Source organism: Octopus bimaculoides, chromosome 4, assembly GCF_046866305.1.
Source record: "Octopus bimaculoides isolate indiv1 chromosome 4, ASM4686630v1, whole genome shotgun sequence".
Taxonomy (NCBI): domain Eukaryota; kingdom Metazoa; phylum Mollusca; class Cephalopoda; order Octopoda; family Octopodidae; genus Octopus; species Octopus bimaculoides.
This window is the reverse complement of record NC_142931.1, coordinates 106,099,405-106,124,069: the sequence shown is the minus strand read 5'-3', so window position 1 is coordinate 106,124,069 and position 24,665 is coordinate 106,099,405. Positions and strand designations below refer to the sequence as shown.

The 24,665-nt window shown below is 37.3% G+C and overlaps 1 protein-coding gene across 1 annotated transcript; it reads left to right on the top strand.

Annotated features, from left to right (window-relative positions):
* Positions 1 to 4,904: 4,904 nt before the first annotated feature.
* LOC106883649 (putative cytosolic iron-sulfur protein assembly protein CIAO1) lies at positions 4,905 to 22,892 on the top strand. The gene is made up of 3 exons (XM_014934746.3): positions 4,905 to 4,984; positions 14,209 to 14,617; positions 21,626 to 22,892. The coding sequence occupies exons 2-3, from the start codon at positions 14,221 to 14,223 to the stop codon at positions 22,234 to 22,236; spliced, it is 1,008 nt and encodes a 335-aa protein (XP_014790232.1). The 5' UTR covers positions 4,905 to 4,984; positions 14,209 to 14,220; the 3' UTR covers positions 22,237 to 22,892.
* Positions 22,893 to 24,665: the final 1,773 nt, after the last annotated feature.

The window sequence follows — 24,665 nt, the reverse complement described above, 5'->3', positions numbered from 1 at the left end:
CTACAGCTGGATGCCATTCCTAACGCCAACCACTCTGAGAGTGCAGTGGGTGCTTTTTACATGCCACCAGCACGAGGGCCAGTCAGGCGGCACTGGCAATGACCACGCTCAAATGGTGCTTTTTACGTGTCACCGGCACGCTAGAATGGTGCTTTTTATGTCCCACCGGCATGGGTGCCAGTCAGGCGGTACTGGCATCGGCCATGTCAATGACTTCACTTGACTTAACAGGTCTTAGCACACACAGTTTATTGCCCGATGATTGAAGGGTACTCTTAAATGGGCTGGTTATGCTGCACTGGCATAGGCCACAGTTACGGTCTCACTTGGCTTGCTGGGTCTTCTCAAGCACAACATATCTCCAAGGGTCTCGGTCACTTGTCATCACCTCTGTGAGGCCCAACGTTTGAAAGTCATGCTTCACCACCTCATCCCAGGTCTTCCTGGGCCTACCACTTCCACAGGTTCCCTCTACTGCTAGGGTGTGGCACTTTTTCACACAGCTGTCATCATCTATATGCAACACATGACCATACCAGCACAGTTATCTCTCTTGCACACCACATCTGATGCTTCTTATGTCCAACTTTTCTCTCAGGGTGCTTACACTCTGTCATGCATGCACACTGACATTACACATCCAGCGGAGCATATTAGCTTTATTTGTTGCAATCTTACACGTGACCTCAGCAGTCATGGCCCATATTTCACTGCCATGTAACATGGCTGTTCGCATACATGCATTGTACAGTCTACCTTTTACTCTGAGCAAGAGGCCCTTTGAAACCAGCAGAGGTAGGAGCTCTCTGAACTTTGCCCAGGCTATTCTTATTCTAGCAGCTACACTTTATATAAATCAAAGTGTACAGCATTATATATCCATTACAACCGATATTACCAATTAGTTTCACACTAGGGATTCAATGGAGTGTTAGATAACAGTTCAGTTATGTAAGCCTGCACTCTTCAGATGTAGCTGTTATGGAATGAAACATGGCAACTGCTCTCTATTGTTGAAGGTGAATAGAAACATCCAGTTTGTGGTTGCAGTGAAAAAGATGATGGAACAAATAGAGCAGGGGATTCAGGGGATTAAGTTAAGAGTTATGACCCTTGTTATCAAATCATTATATTGGGGGTGGTTTTGTTGCAAGGGTTTTCTGGAAAAGAGTTTGTGGGAAATGTATGTGTCTTTAAGGTTGGTGTTCTTGTGGAAATGGAATGTGTGTAGTGGTATTATATATATCAATCCTTTGCAAGGTGGGGAGCATACAAATCTGTGTTCGTAAGTGTGTTTCCTTTCTTTTATGTTTTTGGTTAAATTCGTGGAGCATTTAGGTATGCAAGCAGTGTGTGCAGGGGTACGATATGGGGGTGGCTTATATTGGGAGTGGTGGAAAAGAGTCTATTGGGTGGGTGCAGCTGTGCTGGGACATGCGTGTTTGTTTGTAGGTGCACTCCCTGGTATTGGTAGAGAGCCAAAGTTGAAGGATTGATGATTATAGCCAGGATGGGGCATGCAAGTATGATAGGATGTACTTCCTTATATGTGGTCAAAGATTAAAAAATTTCACTTCTGCTATTCAGCTAAATGGCTTGGTGCTCTTTAAAATCATTCTTTTCTCAGCCAGGTATAATCTGTACTTCCTGCTGCTATTGAAGTATGCTTTACATTTCTCTAGAATCTTCTACTTTGTGCTGTACCTGATGGTATTTTCCTTCAATGACCATACATGCATGGCTAGGTTTGTGGTGTTACATCTCTCCAGGATGTTGAAGGAGGACTTGTGGTTGTTATAGCAGGTTCTGAAGGGGCCTTCAGTTACTCCCACATATTTTCACATGTTTGGTTGCCCATTTGGTCCTATTGCTATTTCATCTGCCTTGTATATGACAGTCTCCGTGTTACAGTGTCCATTCAGAGGACATGTTGTGTCACTCCTACATGAGCATCTTGCCTCTGTCTCAGGTGTGAGCCTATCCACTATAATCTTTTTTACATTAGGTACACAGCTAAAGGAAACTCGCAAGGTGTACCTATTAAATATTTTGCTGAACCTGTTTCTATGGTGGAAATGCTTGCCTACTTAGCTAAGGAATAATCTTACCTACTCAGGTTTTAACACTTAAAGAGAAGGGCAGTGTGAACCACAACACTTTCTAGTGGTGTTTTTTCTTGGAAGGGTTAGGGTCTGGTGTGTAACTAATTCTATCCTTGAAACCACTGGCAGCCAGAGCCTCATTGTAGTATGGGACAGCAGCATCAAAAATCTCTTTGCGTAAAGACAGGTTGGAGATTCTTCTGCTGATGCCCTTTACCAGTTCTTGAAAACTATGGCTGGATGACAGGAACCTGTGTTAATATATAGTAGCTTCTCATTTGGCTTCCTAAAGGATCTATAGGCACTGGACTCCAAGTCCAGAGTTGCATCAAGGAAATCCATCATTTTCAGGTTGGTTTCTATTGTGACCTTCAGTGCTGGTGAGGTCCTTTCTAAGGTTTTCTAGTATGTAGCCATTTAACCCTCTTGATATTGCCAGCATGTCATCCCTGTAGAGGCCAAAGCTAGTGGAAGGGAACTTTTTTTTTTAGTGCATATAGGACAAAAAAAAACCCAACAAGGTCACACACATCAGTGCTGTTGAAAGCGCCCATTGCCACATTGAAGGAGTCTTCTGGGTCAATTCGTTTGACCCAGGCCAACCTGTTACTGAAAAGTAAGGTTCTTCTGGCATGCATGATAATGCATGTGTCCTCATCACCAACTTCAGTGTAGGTCCTAACGAAGTCCAGCGCCTTGAAAAGGAGTTCCCTTGGTATAGACGGGTAGAAGTCCACTATATGGAATTGGGTAAACCTAGCTCTACCCCTTCCACTATCAGCTTCTTTCTTCACAATGTTTCTACCCTGTCTTCTATACCTAGTTAAACCACAATATCCTTGGTGTCATAGTTAAGGCTATCATAAGTTTGAGGGACAACCCTCCTGTATGTTTGTGTAATGCTGTTAAGTAGCTGTGCATATGTGTCATTATTTACTCTATATAGATTTTTAGTCTTATCAGAGAACAGAAGGGTCCTATCAGAAGATCTAAGTCTACAGATGTCTGCTCTAAGTTTACATTGGAAAGCATTAGAGGATTTAAGGAATTTCAGGTGGGGTATAATGTCTAAAAGGTCATTACAAGGGGGTATCAAAAAGTCTCCAGACTAGTCATGTTTAATAAAAAATTAAAAAAACTTATTTACATAAGTTTTAACATCTCCTTCAAAATAGTCACCTTGTGCAACAATACACTAGTCTCAGTATTCCTGCCACTTTTGGAATCCGGCCTGGAAGTTGTATTCCATAAGCGAGAGAAGGACCTTCTGCAGTTCAACCTGGATCTCAACAATGGTGTTAAAACGGTAACCTTTGAGCTGCATCCTTTTCTTGGGGAAGAGATGGAAGTCTGCAGATGCTAAATCTGGCAAAGAAGGCAGGTGAAGAAGCAATACCATGCTGGTTTTGGCAAGAAACTCACAAGTGAGGAGAGCTTTGTGGCAGGGTGCATTGTCATGAAGAATTCAATTCTTCGTGCTCCACAGATCCAGTCGCTTTCACCAAATGCCCTCCCTCAAACGCTTCAAAATGGCACAATAGAACTCTCAATTGACAGTCTGGCCCTGGGGAATGAATTTTCAATGCACAATACTGCAAATGTTGAAAAAAAACGATGAGCATGCTCTTGATTGAGCTGTGGGTCTGTCGTGCTTTCTTGAGTCATGGAGATAAAGGGCTCTTCCATTGTGATGATTGCTACTTCGTCTTAGGGTTGTGGTCATAGACCCAACTCTCATCACCGGTAATGATCTTCGACATAAAGGGTGAGTCATCAGCAGCACACTGACAGAGATCTTAGGCTTCAAAGCAATTTTCTTTCCACTCAATGGTCAGCAAGTGGGAGACATATTTAGCAGAGACGTGCTACCTGTTCGATTCAGACGTTAGGATTGCCTACAAACACCCATACGACAGACCAACAACATCAGTGATGTCTTTGATTGTTCTCCGACGATCCTCATGCACAAGCTGATGAATTCTCTCCACATTAAGGGGGTGACGCTCGTGGCAGGTTTTCCAGATCGCTCATCGTCTTCCATGGATGTTTTTCCACTTTTGAAGCGCCTGTGCCACTCGAGACATAGCGTACGACCCATTACCTCATTGCTGTAAACTTGCTCGATGTCTCTGTTACAGACTTCGCAAGCTTAACGCAAAATTCTACGTTGCCTCTTTGTTCCAACTTCTTGTTCATGACAAAATTGCAGACTACAGCATAAACGTGAACACAAAAGCACAAATTCCACAACTTGTGAAGTAAATACAGCAATGTCACTTGGCACACTGCCCCATGAAGGTCACTGCTAGCTCTCACTATGCTGTCATCTGTTGGCGCGCTACAAACCTGGTTCCGGAACTTTTTGATACCTCCTCGTATATATCAATTGAGAGGCTCTTGGGAATAATTATGCATAGTTCTAAACAGCAATCAATAAAAATAACGAATTAATACTAAAGCAGATTAAATGAGTGATTTCTTTTATCAACCAAGACAATGGCAAGAAAAATGGACAGAATTCCAAGTGGAACTGTTTGCTACGAGAGAGTAGTTAGGGTAGTAGAGTCTACTAGCGGAAGTGGTGTACTTCGGTATTGTATCACTCCGCAACTTTAAAAAAGTAATCCCATATTTAAATCGATTTTTCTGATCGTGATTAATACAAGTAGCGAACTGAAAGGAAAATATCGAAATAACTTTAGACTATAAAAAAAGTATCTGGTTGTGTATTTGATATATCTATCAGTATTCTTTTTATATATATGCGCTGTGAAATTATATAATAACAAGCGTGAACATTTTGACTTCGGACTGTTTCACCATAAATGACGAAGTATTTTTTAATGTAGCTTCTGGACGAATTTTACAATTTCTTCGAACAAGTATGTCTTTTCCTTTAAATATTTTCCCTCTTCGTTAAATAAACTACGTTTGTTTATGTAGTTGTGAATCCGTAACAACGTGAAACCAGTAAACATGAATATGTTTTCTTTTACTTTCTTCCAAATTCGATATCTTTGAATATTAATTGATAAACATCGATTTTAAAAGTTTCCTTCTTCCCACTCCTTTTTATTGCCCTTCTCTGCAATAAGATGTTCAGGCAATTTTTTAAACCTAAAGCTAATACATATTTCGAATACTATGTTTCCTTAGTTTCACAGACAGACATTCCTCAAAGTGGTGGTGGTGCTTGCCGTTTAATCAATGAACGAACGTTGACCGCTAAATTTAATGCGTCGAAACATGAAATTTATTAATAAGAGTCTTCGTCATACACAGTGTCCTCGAAATATTTTTGTGTAGCCAATTCACTTATATTTAATAATATTTTTATTTCGTGAAATTATTTTTTAACATCGATAAAAAAGAATTTCTTTGAATTAACCAAGGGCGTCGGTGTGGTATTTTAAGGGAGGTAACTCTATGATGTATAAATACAGTTAAGAATATTGCATTACACGTGGTGCTGTAAGGGCCACAGCACTTGCATCTCCATAGAAGTAAGTTGTTACATCACATGTAGAGAAGTAGTAATCACGTTTCACAAATGTGCAGTAGGTCACAGTACTCTCATCTCACTCGTGTTACTATAGGAATCTCAGTAGTCACATCCGAGGCCGTCTTAGTAACAATAGGACCTTGGACATTCAATGCACTGGAACCTATAGTGTTTATATATTTGTAGCAAGTCAAAGCATAGATCAAAATTGGGGCCCCTAGACCTGTAACCAGTGAGGCACCCTGGCAACAGCCCAATGTGCCCATACCTTAAGACAGCGCTGGTCACATCTCATAGTGCAGTTGATGTTACACAGTGGCGGACTGGGTCTAAAAATATTGGTTGCCAGGAGACTACGGGGCCCAACCGCAACTACAATGCTATCATTTAATTTTTTTTTTTTTTTTTGTTAGAAGTATTTTTTCAACTGTCTACAAACATCCAGGCTAAAATAATGGGATCTTTGGGGTTTGACGGGCAACATTTTTTTTGTAGTGTTTTTGGTACCGAAACACTTTCAAACTTCGAATATTTGTATATTTTGTGGTATAGAACAGATGAAAAAATTTGTATTCGAAGTTATTTTATGTAAAAAATTTGTTAGGAAGGTTAAGAGAAGTTGTTGTTTTATATGACACATTCTACCAGTGTCCCAAGTTTGAAAGTGTTTCGTTAAGAAAACAAATGTTGCCCGTCAAACCCCAAAGATCCAAATAATGCATTCTTCCAGGAGTGAATAAAAAATTCTCAAACTTGAGGGGATGGGCCCCCATATATGGGTTCTAATGGCGCAGGCGCCCACTTGCCATTGGGCATGCTGGCATCCTGGCCAGTCCTCCAATGATGTTACATGTCATAGAAGTTAGCACTGTTGAGACAAGGAGATACTCAATATTATCAGCCCCAGCACTTGATTGATACTTTATTTTATCAACCCTTAAAGGTTGAACTCAGAATATAAAGAGCCAGAATAAATGCTGAAGGCATTTTTCCAGCACTCAAGTTTGCCACCTTGCCAAATGATGATTTCTAACATGGCACTAAATTGTAGGGAAGGGGTATCATCTTCCAGGTTAAAAGAAGGTGGAGTGATCTTCAGGATAGACTTGGCTGATAGTTATGTCTGTTCTAAGCATGACATCAGCTGTTTGACAAAACTCTATTACCAGTCAACAATGAATACATGCAGAATGGTTTTGTTACTCTACTCACATCTCACTTCCATACCTCCAGAGATTGAGGTTTCTGGAAGTTATTTATAATCCCTGGGCTTCCAGAACAAACCAGATGGTTGATTTTCATCAGTGCCCAGAGTTTCTCTAAAAATGTTGATAATCTCTCTCACCACTAGTCTTCTATGTGAAGATTCCACCAACCACATTGCCTGACTGGTTGAGTGCTGACAATCCAGATGCCAGCCACCCAGTTTTGTTTTTGACTTGATCCAGAATTGCAGTTCCATCAACAAGATGAACTGAGCAAGAATGTACTTGACAAAAGGTAACTACAGCTGCTTACTGTCTTTGAATTTCTGAAGATGTTACACCTTCAGTACATTATCAGCCATGGTATATCAGTCGCTCCATGCAGAGGTGTTGGCAATAAATGGACGGTCTGTGCCTCTTGTACAAGAAACAAAAGAGCAGACATCCTGTTTAGATAAAGACTAGGGCAAGTTATAATGGTCAACCAGAAATATATAACAGAGGAGATACAGTTCTATATTTAAGAGATGAGGAATTATTTACATTATTTACATTTGACGGATATTTGTCCTCATCTTGTTTGTTGTTAACACAACGTTTCGGCTGATATACCCTCCAGCCTTCGTCAGGTGTCTTGGGGAAATTTTGAACCTGGGTTCTCATTCCTAACGATGTTACTATTATTATATTATTATTATTATTACTATTATTAATCAGGTCACTGCCGTGAATCGAACTCGGAATCTTGGGGTTAGTAGCCCGCGCTCTTAACCACTACACCATATGCCCATGGGCAATTAGGGAGTGAATTTTAGGGCTTATAAATCTATTATTTTTCTATCCTTCCTCATAATTGCCCACGGGCATATGGCGTAGTGGTTAAGAGCGCGGGCTACTAACCCCAAGATTCCGAGTTCGATTCACGGCAGCGACCTGATTAATAATAGTAATAATAATAATAATAATATAATAATAGTAACATCGTTAGGAATGAGAACCCAGGTTCAAAATTTCCCCAAGACACCTGACGAAGGCTGGAGGGTATATCAGCCGAAACGTTATGTTAACAACAAACAAGATGAGGACAAATATCCGTCAAATGTAAATAATGTAAACAGAGGAGATATTCACCACTTTTACCCAACTTTTTAGGAATAGCTTTCTCTCAACCAAAAACTATCCCTGTTTGTAATCATTTTACTTCTTATCCACCTGAAGGTCTGAACAAAACCAGATCCCAAACAACTTAATTGGTCCATCAATATAGCTCCTCACAACACTGGCTAGCAGCATGGACTTACCTTTCCAAGTGTCCAAGCTGCAAGCCCACTGACTTATCTCAGTTAATTTTTGCTCTTGCTTTGTATTTCTCTAGAACAATGTCAACATCTTAATACCCATAATGTCTGACTCCATTACAATGATATCCATATATGCTAACGCTGCTTGCTCACCTACATTCCAGTTCATATGGGATGTCCCACAAAACCTTCAGTTTCCACAGTGGCTTGAGATTCAGTACATACAGAAAAGATGAAAGGGAATGCTCATAATTTGACAGAGCATGTTATTCAAAATAGTTCTGATAGATGGACATTTAGTCTGACCAATGCCAGTTGCAGCAGACATCTGCCAAGGCCTTAACAAACAAGTTTGGTGTGTATATATGAAGTTCGGTGTCAAACATGTGACATGTAACACCTACAGCACTATGAGATGTGATTAGTACTATCTAAAGACACGGGCACACAGGGCAGTTGCCTGAGAGCCTCGCTGGTCACAGGTCTAGGGGCTTAATTTGCCTTGTTCACAACCACTTACCACTAACTGTGTCTCAGATACTGTTATTGGTTTTTCAGAACATTTTATTTCTTCTGTCAAGCAGACCATTGATGTAGACACTAAAAGTCCTTTCCATCTCCAATCCATCACTGTCATTATTTGTCCTACACAGTTGAGTAAAATACCACTGGAAACCTCAGTCCCTCAAAAGACTGAATTTTAGTATTGTTTTCACTTTGCCCCACTGCATGGCTTTCATTCTCTCTTGTCTTAAAGTACATGCCTTAATTCTGACGATGCCAATTTTCACATGGTAGAAAAGATGGTCATTCTTATATACCCTTTCTACTTCATTTACTAACTCCCTCTCTTTGAACCTATTTTCTCTAGTACTACTTCTTTGTTAGATCCTATCAATTCTATCCTAACTGTTCTCTTCAGAACAATCCACCACTGATTGTTGACAACCCAGCTTCCAGTAACCAGGTCTCTGTTTGTGCAACCTAGCTAGATCAACTGCAAGATATAAATTTGTGATTTGAGTAGCCAACCAGTTGAAATTGTACACTTTCTCAGTCAACTCTGCTCACTTAGCAGATATTCTATCTAGATACATTCTGGTTGAATTAATGCAGTTGCTTCCATTTTCACACTGATATGATCACGAAATCCAATTGACAAGTTTTTTGGGGTTTTTTTTAAACTTTCTCTGCTCATTGACTAATACCACACAATCCCAGTGTGTGTCTAGAACACAATTCTCATTTCTTACTGGGAATTGTTTCTAGATACCTGAAGAAATTTGGCAACCTTGCTTCAATCTGGGCATTGACAGCTACAAGTCTAATGACAATACTTTCTCTGTTGTTTGCATCTAGTTACACCAACTTAAACCATCTAAATCTGTGAAGTTTGTCCATGCTTCAAGATATAAAACTTTCTAAAACAACACTGCCACTCTCCCGCCAAATCCAAACCCTCTTTGAGGGTGTGCTGGAAGATTCCCGGCATTAAGGGTATCATGAAAGGCCTGTTTGGAGGCCCAACTTTCCAATTTCTTTTACAGGGCCAAGAACTACTGAAGGACCGCTGCAATAAGCGTGTGAATCTGAGACGAGAATACGTTGAATAAAATCATAATTAAATGATCCTCCTATATTTTCTTTTATCCAAAGCCAGAAACTTTTCAGCATCCTCTTGTAAGAGATGTATATATTTCAGTTATCAAAAATGGATGCAAGTGTGTGTTCCAGAAATTTTGGTCCTACTGATGTCCTTTACATCCATATCTAATGAAATGAGGTTGTTGAGCAAGTGACATTACTTCCAAGCAAATACAACACCACATTCTTTCATACACATATAGCTATATTGATCATAGATAAGAAATGAGAGGGGTCATAAAGAAGGGCAGGCAATGGGGGAGCATGTGTAATTCCTTGAAAACTCCCTCTGAGAGGCTTTTTTCTCTGTTCCAGAAAATTTCCATATTTCCAGAGGATTTTTCCTTAAGTCTATAGATTTCTTTTGTTCATTGTTTTCATATCATTCATTATTTTTCACTTTTTTCTCAGTAAGATGGGGCTGTCTGTAATTTTTCTTTCGTTAGTTGTCTGTTAGTAGTATTGTTGCCATTGTTTTTCTGGGTGGTCATTTCTGTTTTATTGTTTGTGTGGTTGCAAGTTTGATTTTTATGGTGTGCATATGTAGCTGGTTGATAGGTTCTCTGTTGCCATGTCAAACCTTCTAGCCTTCAGCTTTATAATCATCAATTCTTTTTCCCTCTTTTTTCCTTCTTCACCTTATTTCTGAAGAGCTTGGTGGTAGAAGGATTAGGTGAGTCTGCACATGTGATATGTATGCATTTCATTAAGTAAAGGAGGGGCACTATTTGAAGGCTTTTTTTTTTTTTTTGGTTGTTATGTGGATTTTGATATTGTTAGAGGGGGGGGGGGGTTCTGTTGTTGCTGCTGCTACTGTTGTTATTGTGGAGCTGGTCCTTTGTGCCATCAGTTAATGGAAGAAAGATGTCCAGCTGGGCCTTTTCACTTCCACCACTACAAAAGAAGTAATTGCAGTTTGGCAGCTCAGTTAGGTTTGAGATATTTTTGATCTTACATGATTCATTTGAAGTAAGAGCTCCATTCATTTCCTGAACCAGATCTTGTATATTGTGTGCCTCCAGAAAAGTTGCTTCATCCTCCTCATCATTAACAACTGCTGCTACAAATCCCTAGGTGTACATCTATCACCCTCACCTTCACCTCTTGTTAATCAATATACAACAGAATGAGCATGAATTCCTTACTCTTAAGAGCTGTAGAGTAGCTCCATGCTTCACTGTCAGAGAAATTTGACCTTTACTGTTTCATATCACCAATTGCAAGGGATGAAATTTCTAACTTTTGTTGAAAGTCCCAAATCTGAGAGGATGGGAATATTCAGTTATACTGGCCCCATTACTTGTCTGAGAAAAAACTGCACCAAGTATTTTCAAAGTACAATGTTATGAAGCCTCTTACTACATATAGTGTCTACAAATGCAACAACAAATTTCTACTTCTGTTCAGTCAATACCAGCTCGATTCAGTACCTTTTTCAATAATTAGCATTCAGCATTTTCTTCAAAATTTTTGTGACACATCTAAACAATTAGACATGATCACAAGATTATTTGAGCAGATTACTCATGTTTCACTGCTGTATAACATCATCTCCCTATTTCTCACATATGATACTGCTGCTCTCTACACTCCCTTTCTTTTATACTGTCACTTATCACCACCTTCTTTCTAACCCACTCCTATTTCCTTCACCTTCCTTCCCCCCACTGAACTGATACTCATTAACCATACTTCCACCCTTGTTCCCTATTCACTACATTTACTTCTGTCCTTATTTTTAACCATCTGTCGCCCTACTTTCACACTCTCACAAACTTACCTATCTACACACTCTTTCCAATCCTCTGCCCCTATTCTTACTTATACTCACCTTCTTGTACTTTGAAAGTCTACCATGATACCTCATCACCACCATCTCTTTTTCTTCTCTTTCCAGCTAGGATAGCCATGTAACTCCTCTAGAGTAGGATATCTGTTCTTGTTCCTCTATCATACTTAATCTCTCAACATTTGGCACAAAGCCATCTCCCTCAATTCTGCATCCCAGTGCTACTACCATGTAAAATGTCCCCAGTTCATTCTTGAAAGTGGTTGGTGTTAGGAAGGACATCCAGCTGTAGAAATGATACCAAAGCAGTGCAATCCATTGGAGCATGATGCAGTCCTCATATAAAACATCTTTTTCTTTTGGTCTTCTTAACAAAAAAACGTACATCGCAAGTTATTTCATGTTAAAGTTGTCGTATTTCTGTAATTTCAACCAATGACTCACGTCCATTCAGCCAAATACATTAAGTGCTGACTACGTAAACAAACGATTCTCAAATGATTCTGGCTGTGATAAAATTATTATTTCCTTATCAAAAAATGGCTGAAGCATATTGGCAGTAGGATTAGGGTTAGGCAGTAGCTAATAAACCTTTCATACAGTTCAGGCAGATGTTAACGAAATAAACACGCGTGAAAGAAAATGAAAAAAGCAAATGTTGTACACATACAGTTCAGGCAGATGTTAACGAAATTATAAATGGAGATTAAATACGCTTTACACCGCTTAAACTGCCAAAGGAGTAAGTTTAAACAGCTGAATACTTGTCAGTGATTGGTTGAAATTATCAAAATAAGACAATTTTTTACATGAAATAAATTCGAATACAGAATTTTTTTTCTGTTCTATAACACAAAATAGATAAGTATACGAAGTTTGAAAGTCTTTCGGTACCAAAAACACTACATAAAACATTAATGAAAACTGGTGCCCCCGTTTTGAACAAGATCCTTTGTGTCTTCTATACAGAGAAAAACCTTTGATAACAAGAGTAGCAGTTTCATAAATATTTATCATCCCACTAACTTTTGAGGATTTAGCCGTTATACATTCATAATGTTTGTTTGTAGCATTAAGGTTTATGTCATTTTGTAACAGAATTTGTATATTATCAGTTCATGGTTGCTGTTATTTTGATTAACCTTAGGTTATACCTGGTTAAGGAGATCTATAATCAAACACATTCTAACCATGATCATCCCACCTTTTTTTGTATCAGGGACTACATTGCTGAATTCATCTTTCTTTAAGATGATGGGCTGTGATTTGAGGGAGATTTAGTTGCTGTTTCTAACAGGTTATGTGACCACAAAGGGACTCCCTTATTCATGGTTGTCGAGTCATCCAATTTGATTGAGTGCAGGACTAGTATTTTAATACTAGTCCCTTATTTTTGTCTGCTAGAGTTTTCATTGCATATTTTTTACACCCTTTTCTGTGAACTACATTCTACCAGATTAAAAGTAAAATTTGTTGTGATGGCTAAAATATTTATAGTACACCAGTGTCATTAGATTTCCAATATTCTACAAGATTATGGAGAAATATTGTTTTGTTTGGAAAGAAATGAGAGTTAGCAACAGGAAACCTTTTTCTGAAAAAAATTTTTCAACCCATGCAGACATAGAAAAGTGGACGTTAAAATAATGATAATGATTTGTGGATATATAGATATATATTATACGTGTGTGTGCATGAATGGTGATATTATAGGTGGTTATTATGCATTTTCAAAGGCTTGTGGAATAAAACGATAACTCCCTTGTTTGAAAAACAGGTATGGGTTAATGACAGGAAGATCATCTGCCCATAAAATCCAACCTCAAATACCTCCCCATCCAATCTATGCTAGCATGGAAAAACTGACATTAAATGAAAAAAATGATGGGATTCTGCAGTTTCCATCTAAGTTCCACTGACAAAATATAAGTCAACACAAGGCTACAGAAGACATATCCAAGGATCATGTTTTGTGACAGAAACTCTAGTCATAAAGTTAAGATGTGAATTATAGGAGCAGACATAACCTCCATCTAGATTTTGTTTTAACAAAGTACAGTAGAAATGGGATGCTGTAATATTTCTGCTTTCCCTAAAGATATAACTAGCATAAGTGCAGTGAAATGGCTTTAGATAAGAATCAAAAGTGAATTACAGATTTGTATAGTTACTGGTTTAAAGTCTGGGGTACAGGTCTGCTTGAGTACAGTTAGGTGCCAGTTATCTCAGTCCATTGTCAGGACCAATGTGTATATATGTATATCTGATAGAAAGGGGCTGGTACCTTATTAATTGGAATAGTAGAAAGAAACTTTGTTGATTAAATCCTAAATGAATGACATTTACCTCCACACTTCTCAATATTATACTTAACTGTAAGGTAGTGAGCTGGCAGAATTGTTAGCATGTCAAGCAAAATGCTTAGTGGTATTTCATCAGTCTTTACATTCTGGGTTCAAATTCTGCCAAGGTCAACTTTGCCTTTCATTCTTTCAGGGTCAATAAAATAAGTACCAGTTGAGCACTAGGGGTCGATCTAATCAACCTATCCCTCCCCCGAAATTAATGGCCTTGTGCCAAAATTTGAAAGCAGTATTATATTTAACTTATTTTATAGCCATTGTTTCTTTATTTTTGTTTTTTGGTGTGTTTTTTTTCTTTTCAGGTTGCCATAAACATGTCTGTTTTGATGGAAGAAATCACCTCTTTAAGTGGACATGAAGAACAAGTATGGTGTGTCGCCTGGGACCCAGATGGCAGGCTGCTGGCATCCTGCGGAAGTGATAAATGTATACGAATATGGGGCCTGGAAGGTGAACGATGGGTCTGCAAGTCTGTTTTAACTGACGGTCATACTCGTACTATCCGTTGTGTAGCTTGGTCACCTTGTGGTAACTATATTGCAAGTGCAAGCTTTGATGCAACATGTGGCATATGGAGTCGTAAAAATGGAGAATTTGAACTTTTAGCAACTTTAGAAGGTCATGAAAATGAAGTAAAATGTATTGCATGGTCTCAGAATGGCAACTTCCTTGCTAGCTGCAGCCGAGACAAAAGTGTTTGGATATGGGAAGGTAAGATAGATAAAACAATATAAACCTGCCGTCCATTGCCCCCGCCCCCCTTTTTTTTTCATTGATTCATGAAAGTTTAGTAGTTAACTCTTTTGATAAACCCTCCTGTAATCACCCTGAGATCTAAAATTAAAACTTCTTTTTTAAAGGGATTTAAATTAGAACCTTCCATCAAAATTTCTTGTTACTTTATTTTTCCAAACACTAGTTTAATAAGGCAGTTATTTTGGATAAAATTCTTCATTATATTCAAAATTAATTGAAACTAAAGCAATGTATTTCAACAGAAAAATGTAACAAAAGGGTTAATTAGCTTCCAATGACATCCCATCCATCTTTTTAATATAATGTGCATTTGATTGATGGCGAAATACATTCTCACAAACAACCTTCTAGCCCTGTTCCATGTTTGAGTGTGGTCTTCATCTACTTAGCCTCTACTTCTCTGAATTTAAATCCACTTCATGCTTCCTGTCATCTTCATTGCTTCACCATTTAAACTGGTCATATCTGGCCCATATATTCTATGTGTTTTATGTTAAAATTGACCAGATCTAGCCTCTAACACTTATCGTACAATGTCATTCTAAAATTAAACTTCAAAATCTCAAAGTTAGATAAAACATGATTAATTCAAAACAATGTGAATATATAAACATTACTGTTGATTGAGTAATCTGAATGTTAAAGTGTTAAACAGGTTTTCTGTCTCTAAATGCATCCTTCTAGAGTTTTCTGGTAAGTTTTAATGAAACACTGACTTCAACCATTTTGGTTCTACTTTGTAAGGAGAATCACAAAAGGTTCTGCATACTGACTTCTTCATCCAAATTAATTAGTTTACATAAAAAGATAAAATCTGTTCAATGAAATTAAATATACATCAACCACTTTGTTACTGTATTTCTGCTAAAATACACTGCCTTTCATTCAATTAATGTTAAAAGTAATGAAAAATCTAATAAAATAACTTTCTCGTTACTAACCTGATGTTTGGAATATAAATTGACATGAAATTTTGCTGAAGGGTTTTAATTTAGATCACTTTAAAGTAGGAAGTTGTGTCATAGATTCAGAAATGATTTCAGATTGGTTTTTATCAAAAGGATTAAAATGAAGAATTATAGAAATAGTATAAGTTATATTAGTCTGAACAATGAAATGAGTTGAGTAGACATAAAAGAAATAAATCTAGTTCTATAATATCAATTTCTATAAACTTTAAAATTGTTTCTCACAGAATGCAAATGGTATACTCTTGTCCAACCCTACTTTGTATGATATTTCTAAACCACCCCCTCTACTGTTCAGTTGAACTTGCTTATAGAATATTGACCATAGAATTTAATATTGCCATCATTTTGGTGTTAATTAGTGTTAGTGGTATCTACTCCATTAACACCTCAGTCATTACAACTTCTTCATTCCTTTGATCTCAGATTTCACTAATTTTACAATAGTATTGATTCTGTAATGAGAATCAATTGATCACCATAGATGGTGTAATAGGCATTTCAGTTTTAACTGTGTAGTTTTAGCAATTTCTGAATTTTGCTTTTCAGCAACTAAACACTTCTTTGTTAGGTCCTAAATTATTGTTACATTCCACACTTGCTGGGTGTATATATTTAAGACTTGATAAGTTAAAACTTGGACATTTTCTCTGCTTTACTCCATGTCAACCAAATGATTTATCAATGTTTTTAAGTAATTACTAACATAATACTGTGTGATAATCACTGTTTTTTCATTCTATTTCACAATCAAAACTTATCATATTTAACTTACTGATTGATATATGTTTGATAGGTTAATGTCACTAGCTTTCTTGTTTTTGTCAACGAAATCCCAAGTGTTTTATTTCATTGCTATAATATATTATAGATTTATTATATAATGGGATTGAAGGTTTGTGATACATATGGAGTATCTCCTCCCATTATAATTATTTCTGTAGGCTTAAGGATCTGGAACACAAAGAAATTTACAAGTGGAGTGCAATTCAGTAGTCATTTATTTTTTTAGTTCTCGTTCATGTGGCTCACTCCCAGTGACCATCTTTATGGCAGTGCATGGTTCATTATAGCTCCATTCATGTGAGGTTCATTAACTCTGGAGATAACAGGTGAAGTTAGAGCAAGATAAGAGTCTGCTGTGAGCTGCCAGCTTCGCAGTGTTTCTCAGCGTGAGAAGGAAGAAAGAGAAAGAATGTCTTAATTCTCCTGCTTAAATAGTCATTGCCGACCAGAGTCTCACTGTCGTCTCACACATGGCACATGGTTGCAGGCAAGATCTCATTCCTGTCTCGGACATGGTAATGGCTACCAGCAAGATCTCATACAAAATGGCACTGGCTTCTTGTGCCTCGCTACAATTAATAACCAACACTGTGTATTAGTACACACAGTGTGTTAGTATCATTGTAAATAATACATCTCTACAATATTTATATAGGCTGTTGGATTAAGAATCTTGCTCCCAACCATGTTATCTTGGGTTTAGTACCATCGCATGGCACCTCAGGTAAGTGTCTTCTACTACAGCCTTGTGAGTAGAATTAGTAGATGAAAACTGAAAGAAACCCATTCGTGTGTGTGTATTTTTATTGTGTACCCATGTCTAGACATCCTGTTCTGGTTGTAAATGAGCATCATCATCACATAATCAAGGTTGTTCATTTCCATTCTTCTGTGAAGACATGTCCAGGTATAGGAAAATGTTACCTTGCATGGCAACACGAAGGGCATAGGAGATCTGCCTCAGCAAATTCCTTCTGACTCATGCAAGCATGGAAAAGTGGACATTGAATGATATTGTATACATGTATTGTTCACTGGTTAAATCTATAGATATGTTATACAGTACATTATCACATTTTTTTCTATAGTCTTGTTCTTTCTCTAATCAATTTCAGAAAGATTCTGTCTCTACTATATTGAATATCTTTATTCTCCTGTCTACTTATATATCTTCTAATGTTGTATAAAATTTGGGTGCTACAGATCTTCACTTCCATGCAGTCTTCCTATAAATCAAAGGTTTCCAATTTTTTATCATCCTTTAATCTAAATTCATCTACCAATAATCTTCATTAACCCTGTGATGCTAGGAATGATACAGATTGAAATCTGGGAATGAATATTACTTGTTTAAAGACTTTTTTTTTAATTCCTTAAATCCTTCCCATCAAAGGATTAAGATTTCTAACATATTTTATCCAAGATTCAGTTTGTATTCCATATTTTCATTTGTCTTCAGTCTTGATAGAACTAAATCAGACTGGAGTTCAGCCCTACCTAACTGCTATCAACTTGCTGTTGATTCATTTTCTAAAGTTTACAACAGATAAAATCATTTAAATCACAAGTCCAGCACCAAATATCTCCCACTTTTAATTCTTTCAATATGAACAATACCAAATCCAAGAAAAATAAACAGTACTTAACATTAATTTTACTTTATTCAGCTCATTTTTTTTTTGTCTATAACACTACAGTTTGAACTTTCAAATTGTCTTCATAAACCCTATTTTTACATATACAAACCCAAACCCTTTATTTCTAGTGCAAGGCTTCAATAATCACTATATAATGTTTATACATATATAATGTTTATATATTTTTATACATATATAATGTTTATATAATGTTTATATATTTTTTGGAAAGTACATATAGAACTAAATTAACCATTTTGTCTTTTGGCATGTCCATACCCCCCACCCACACACACACACACACATCTTCCTGACATCTCCCCGTTCCCCCATCTCTGCTCACCTCCCACTGAATTCCTCTCCCTTCTTTTTTCCCCTCTCTTTCATGAACCTACTTGCACACAATTTGTCCCTGTCGTATCTCTTCCCCACAACACCTCCTCCTAATAACACCCCCTCCCTATATAATGTTTATATTTGTACACACACTGTTTGATTGAAACATTTGGAGTGACTAGTCTTGTGGGACCTTGGGAAGGTGTTTTTTACTATATCTCTGGAACAACAAAATCCTTGTTAGTGGATTTGGCAAATAGAAACTGAAAGAAGTTCATCATGTGTGTATAAATACGTGTGTGTACTCTTGTCTTCACAGCACATGGATGATCAAAAACAAGCATCACTGTCATACAGTGTCCCTCATTTGCAATCTTCTCTAAAATCATATCTGGCTATGGAGAAATATTACCTTGCTTGGAAACAGGTGAGGGTTAGCATCAGAAAGGGCTACTAGCCAAAGAAAATCTGCTTCAACAAATTTTGTCTGACCCATGAAAACATGAACATTGATGATGATGACTTAAGGTGCCTGCCCACTCTTCTGCCTAATTAATGGGCTTTAATCTTAATACTGACACAAATGTGTTATTCTGTTAAACTTGGCGTCAAATATTGATTTTCTTCAGAAATTCATTACTAATTCCATTTCATTAAGTAATTAGTTTAGGAAAACTCCATTATTACATAACCATTCCAAGAATTTGAGGAAAATCTCTGGAGTTCTTAGCCGATCCCAAATCTAGGAAAACAAACCAGTGAGGGAATCCCTATGTGCTTGCTCTACCTAATGAAAATAGCATAGTTTCTAAACTGTTAATACAGAATAATTTTAGCTACAAAAAATTGGCAGAAACAACCAGGCACTAGACTTCATGTTGCGAGGAGGTTGAAATATCAAACAAGGTCATCTTAGTCTTTCATATCTAAATACTAACAATATGCTAGTTAAAAGAGACTCTAGCAATATGCTGGAAGTAAATCAATTGACTTCACTCATTGCTTTGCAAATAATGGTCTTGTGTTTAGTCAAAAGAAATCAATATTAACGAATCATTTATTCAATTATTACAACAACACATTGGATGTTTCTCTCACTAATGTATTTAGGAAGGGTGTCATATGACAAAGTGGATAATTCATTTATTTGGTTTCTCATAACATTTCATTTCTGTTGCTTAGTCTCAGGTCAAGAGGGACTAATCTGTCTCTGAATAAAGCAGACCTACAAAGACTTTCCAACTATGACCATCCCATATTTTTTTGGAAAGTACATATAGAACTAAATTAACCATTTTGTCTTTTGGCATGTCCATACCCCCCACCCACCCACTCACACACACATCTTCCTGACATCTCCCCATTCCCCCATCTCTGCTCACCTCCCACTGAATTCCTCTCCCTTCTTTTTTCTCCTCTCTTTCATGAACCTACTTGCACACAATTTGTCCCTGTCGTATCTCTTCCCCACAACACCTCCTCCTAATAACACCCCCTCCCTCTACCTGTGCTCACTCACTACATTCCCTCCCTGCTTCCATCTCCCAGTCTCCTTTCATGATCTTTCGAACTTTCCAGGCCATTCCTTCTCTCCGATCACTATATACAACTTACTGTAAAGTTTGGTGCAGTTTACTGATTTGCCAGTTCCTATCAAACCATCCAACCTATGCTGGCATGAAAAATGGACATTAAATGATGATAAAGATGATATTTTTGAGATGATAGTGTTTTCATAAAGATATAGATGTTTAACTCTTTAGTATTTAAACCAGCCAAATCTAGCTCCAATATTCTACCTGTTTTATGTTCAGATTGGCCAGATCTGGCCTCTCATACCTACCCTACAATATAATTCTAAAAATTAAGTTACCTCATCAAAATCTCAAAGCTACAAGATAATGCAAGATTAACTCCAAACTATGTGAGTAAATAAGCATTATTTTTGACAGAATGTTAATGCTAAAGAGTTGAAGATATGAATGGAAGGGCAAATTGGATAATTCAGTCCTACATACACTCTCCAAAAAATATGGGATGGCCATGGTTGGAATACTTTTCTTTGTAGGTCTGTTTTAGTCCCGGTTGACCTGGAACTGTACAACAGAAAAGTTATGAAAACCCAAATAAATGAATTGTCCTCTTTGTCATATGACATCCTTCTTAAATACATTTAGTGAAAGAAATATCCAGTGTGTTCTGGTAATAATTGAATGACTGCTTTGTTAATATTGATTTCAAATTTAAGATGAAAGTCAAAGTCAGCCTCAGCAGAATTTGAACTCAAAATGTAAAGATGGACAAAATGCCGCTAAGCATTTTGCCCAGCATGCTAACTATTCTACCAGCTCACCACCTTAAATGCTTTGTTAATATTGCTTGCCATTCACTAAACTCAAAATCATTACTTGTAAATCAGTGAGTAAAGTCTATTTACTTCCAGCATATTGCTTGTATAGTGGAGGCGCAATGGCCCAGTGGTTAGGGCAGCAGACTCGTGGTCATAGGATCACGGTTTCAATTCCCAGACCGGGCGTTGTGAGTGTTTATTGAGCGAAAACACCTAAAGCTCCACGAGGCTCCAACAGGGGATGGTGGCGAACCCTGCTGTACTCTTTTTCACCACAACTTTCTCTCACTCTTACTTCCTGTTTCTGTTGTGCCTATAATTCAAAGGGTCAGCCTTGTCACACTGTGTCACGCTGAATATTCCAGAGAACTACGTTAAGGGTACACGTGTCTGTGGAGTGCTCAGCCACTTGCACGTTAATTTCACAAGCAGGCTGTTCCGTTGATCGGATCAACTGGAACCCTTGACGTCGTAAGCGACGGAGTGCCAACAACAATTGCTTGTATATATATAACAACTTTGCAGATATGAAAGATTAAGATGATCCTGCTTGATATTTCAACCTCTTTGCAACATGAAGTCTAGTGCTCAGTTGTTTCTAACAACTTTTTGCAGTTAAAATCCTTGTGTGTCAATACAGTCTAGAAATGCAAACAAGCAAAAACAACACAGCCTTAGACCTATTTCCTTACATTATGCTTTACCATAAGAATTAGTCAAGCACTCGGGTCGATGTAATCGACTTACCTGCTCCCCTGAAATTGCTGGCCTTGTGTCGAAATTTGAAATTGATATTAATGCAAAATGTTTTATTTATTAATTATTTCAATTTTGTTAAAAAAAAGGTTTAATCTTTCTTTTTTTCTTTTTGTTAACAAACTTGTAGTCACCCAAGATGAAGACTATGAATGTGCCAGTGTGATGAACTGCCACAACCAAGATGTGAAACACATTACTTGGCACCCATTTCAAGATATTGTTGTATCCAGTAGCTATGATGACACTATCAAATTTATTAAAGAAAGTACTGATGATTGGCAAGTATCTGTCTCTTTGGATTGTCATCAATCTACCGTATGGATGAGTTGCTTTGACAAAACAGGTGACCGACTTGTTTCATGCAGTGATGATAAAACTATTCGCATATGGCAGTGCTACCAGTCAGACAATAAACTAGGTTTACCAACAAATGATGATGGTTATGCATGGAAATGTGTATGTACTCTGTCAGGTTACCATTCTAGAACAATATATTCTGTGGATTGGTGCCATCTTACTGGTGATATTGCAACATCTTGTGGAGATGACTGCATTCGAGTGTTTCGTGAAGAACCCAACTCAGATAAGGACCAACCTTCTTTTACACTGACTTCCATTGTGAAATCAGCTCACTTGCAAGATGTAAATTGTGTATCATGGAACCCTAAAATACCTGGTTTGTTAGCATCTTGTAGTGATGATGGTTTGATAAAACTTTGGAATTTACCTCAAGAATGATCAAAATTACCTTTAAAAAAAAAAGGCTTTTTTTTTTCTCAGTTTTAAATTCCAATTACATGTAGGAAAAAATTCTATATTTTATCTAAACACACGTTCATTCACCCATAGTGGAGACAAAACAATATGAGATAAAATGTGGTACTTGAAGTCACTGTGTCTTTGGACAAGACACTTAATTCCACCTACTTCAATTCACTTAATTACTAGGAATAATCGTACCAGAACTTGGAATAGGTACATGTGATAAACTGGGATGAACTGATTTAATGGCATAAAACTGAAATTAAATCCATCCCTGACCTCCCCTAAAATCATTGACACACACAGATAAACACATTGAGGCTGTTGAAGACAAGGATAGGCGCACTTAATGCTATAAAAGTGAAGTTACGTCCATTCCTGACCTTTCCTATAATCATTGACACACACATAAACACATTAGGTTGCTGATACATATTCAATACACCATTTGACTAATTGCAAGCTATTTTTTTAAATTTGATATATTTTATAAAAATTTGGATTAAACTGCAAAATTCCTAAATTTCTAATTGTTATATTGTTGAAGCAATTTAATGCATTAGTCTATTGAGAGTTGATCTTGTGTGTGTATTTGTTGTTTCGTTTCTCCACTAAAGCTGTTACACAATTTTTATGATTTGTTGGTTTTGTTCCTAATCACCTTTAAATATTTTGTCTTTCAGTGTGTATTTTTGAAATGTGTGACTTTTTTGTATTCTGGTTTATAATATTTTTTTTTACATTCGTGATATTAAGGTGCAGGAGTGGCTCTATAGTTAAGAAACTTGTTTTCCAACCATGTGGTTTCAGGTTCAGCCCCTCTGTGTGACACCTTGGACAGAAACTGAAGGAAGCCCATTGTGTGTGTGTGTGTGTGTGTGGACCCCTGTCTTGACACCACATAATGGTTATAACAAGCCTCAACATCATACAAGTGATGTTGCTCATTTCCAATCTTATGTGAAAACATATTTGGTCTAGGAGAAATCTAATCTTGCTTGAAAATGTGTGAGGATTGGTAACAGAAAGAATGTCCAGCTATAGAGAATCTGCCTCAACAAGTTCTATCTGACCCATGCAGGCATAGAAAAGTGGACATTAAAATGATGTTGAGTGGGAGAATGATGATTGCTTTGTCCAATTTTATGACTTGTTGATTTTAATTAATTTCTTTAAAATATTTTTGTCTTTATATACCTATTTTTCAAATGTTGAGTTTTTCTATTTTCTGGTGCCACATTAAAAGCACCCAGTACACTCTGTGGAGTGGTTGGCATTAGGAAGGTCATCCAGCCATAGAAACCATGCCGGAACAAACAATGGAGCCTGGTGTAGCTCCTGTCAAACCATCAAACCCATGCCAGCATGGAAAATGGACAAATTATGATGAGGATGATTGTTTTTTATAATGTTCACTTTGTACTTTTGTCTTTTCCTTGGGAGCAAGACTAAATTGTGAAGAGAAGAGGGACTAGTCGATTGGTTTTTAACCAGGAAACATTCAGACCCTTGATCCTAAAGGGATGAAAAAAAATCAACTTCAGCAAGATTCAATTCTATAAGGACCCAACAAAATATTTTAAAGCATTTTGGTTTAATACTCTACCATCAGCACCGAAAAAAAGCAGCCAAATTTCCCTCAAATCATACCCTGCTAGAAAAGAAAAAGGTGAGCTGATTACAACTAAAGGGCCTTTAATCATAAGTCTGCCTGACCTGAGATTAACAACAACAAACATATGTTATGGAGACTTTAGATATTTGGCACCATTTATTTATGGGCACTTGTGCCAGCCCCACATAAGGAGCACTCAGCACATTGTAAAATGGTTGGCATTAGGAAGGGCATCCAGCCGAAAAAACCATGCCAAACACAAATGGAGCCTGGATAGCTCTCCAGATGACCAGCTCATGTCAAACCATCCAACCCATTCCAGCATGGAAAACGGATATTAATTGATGATGATGATGATGCAGAATTTCTGATGCTGTTGTTTGAAACCATTTGTGCTACTGTCTATCTTCAAATTTCACCCTACCAATATAAAAATGGATAAAGTACTCTTGAATATAAAAAGACAGCTAGGAAGACAAGATGGTCATGGCTAGAATACTGTTTAAACACAGTGAAATGATCAAAGAAACACATGGTTAGCCACTATAAGTAGTGAAAATTTATAAAAGTTGTAGCTCTTCATGAAATAAATCTAGGTGAGAAGGTATTTTCCATCCTAAATCACATACAATCATACAACATCATTTATCAACACTTCACATGATTACTTAGCAATTAGGTACAGGGATGTCTAAGTAGTTAAGAAGTTTGCTTTGCCACATGACTCCAAGTTCAATTCCTCTATATGGTGATAAAGCCTCAAGTTGACATATACATGAAGGGCTTTTGC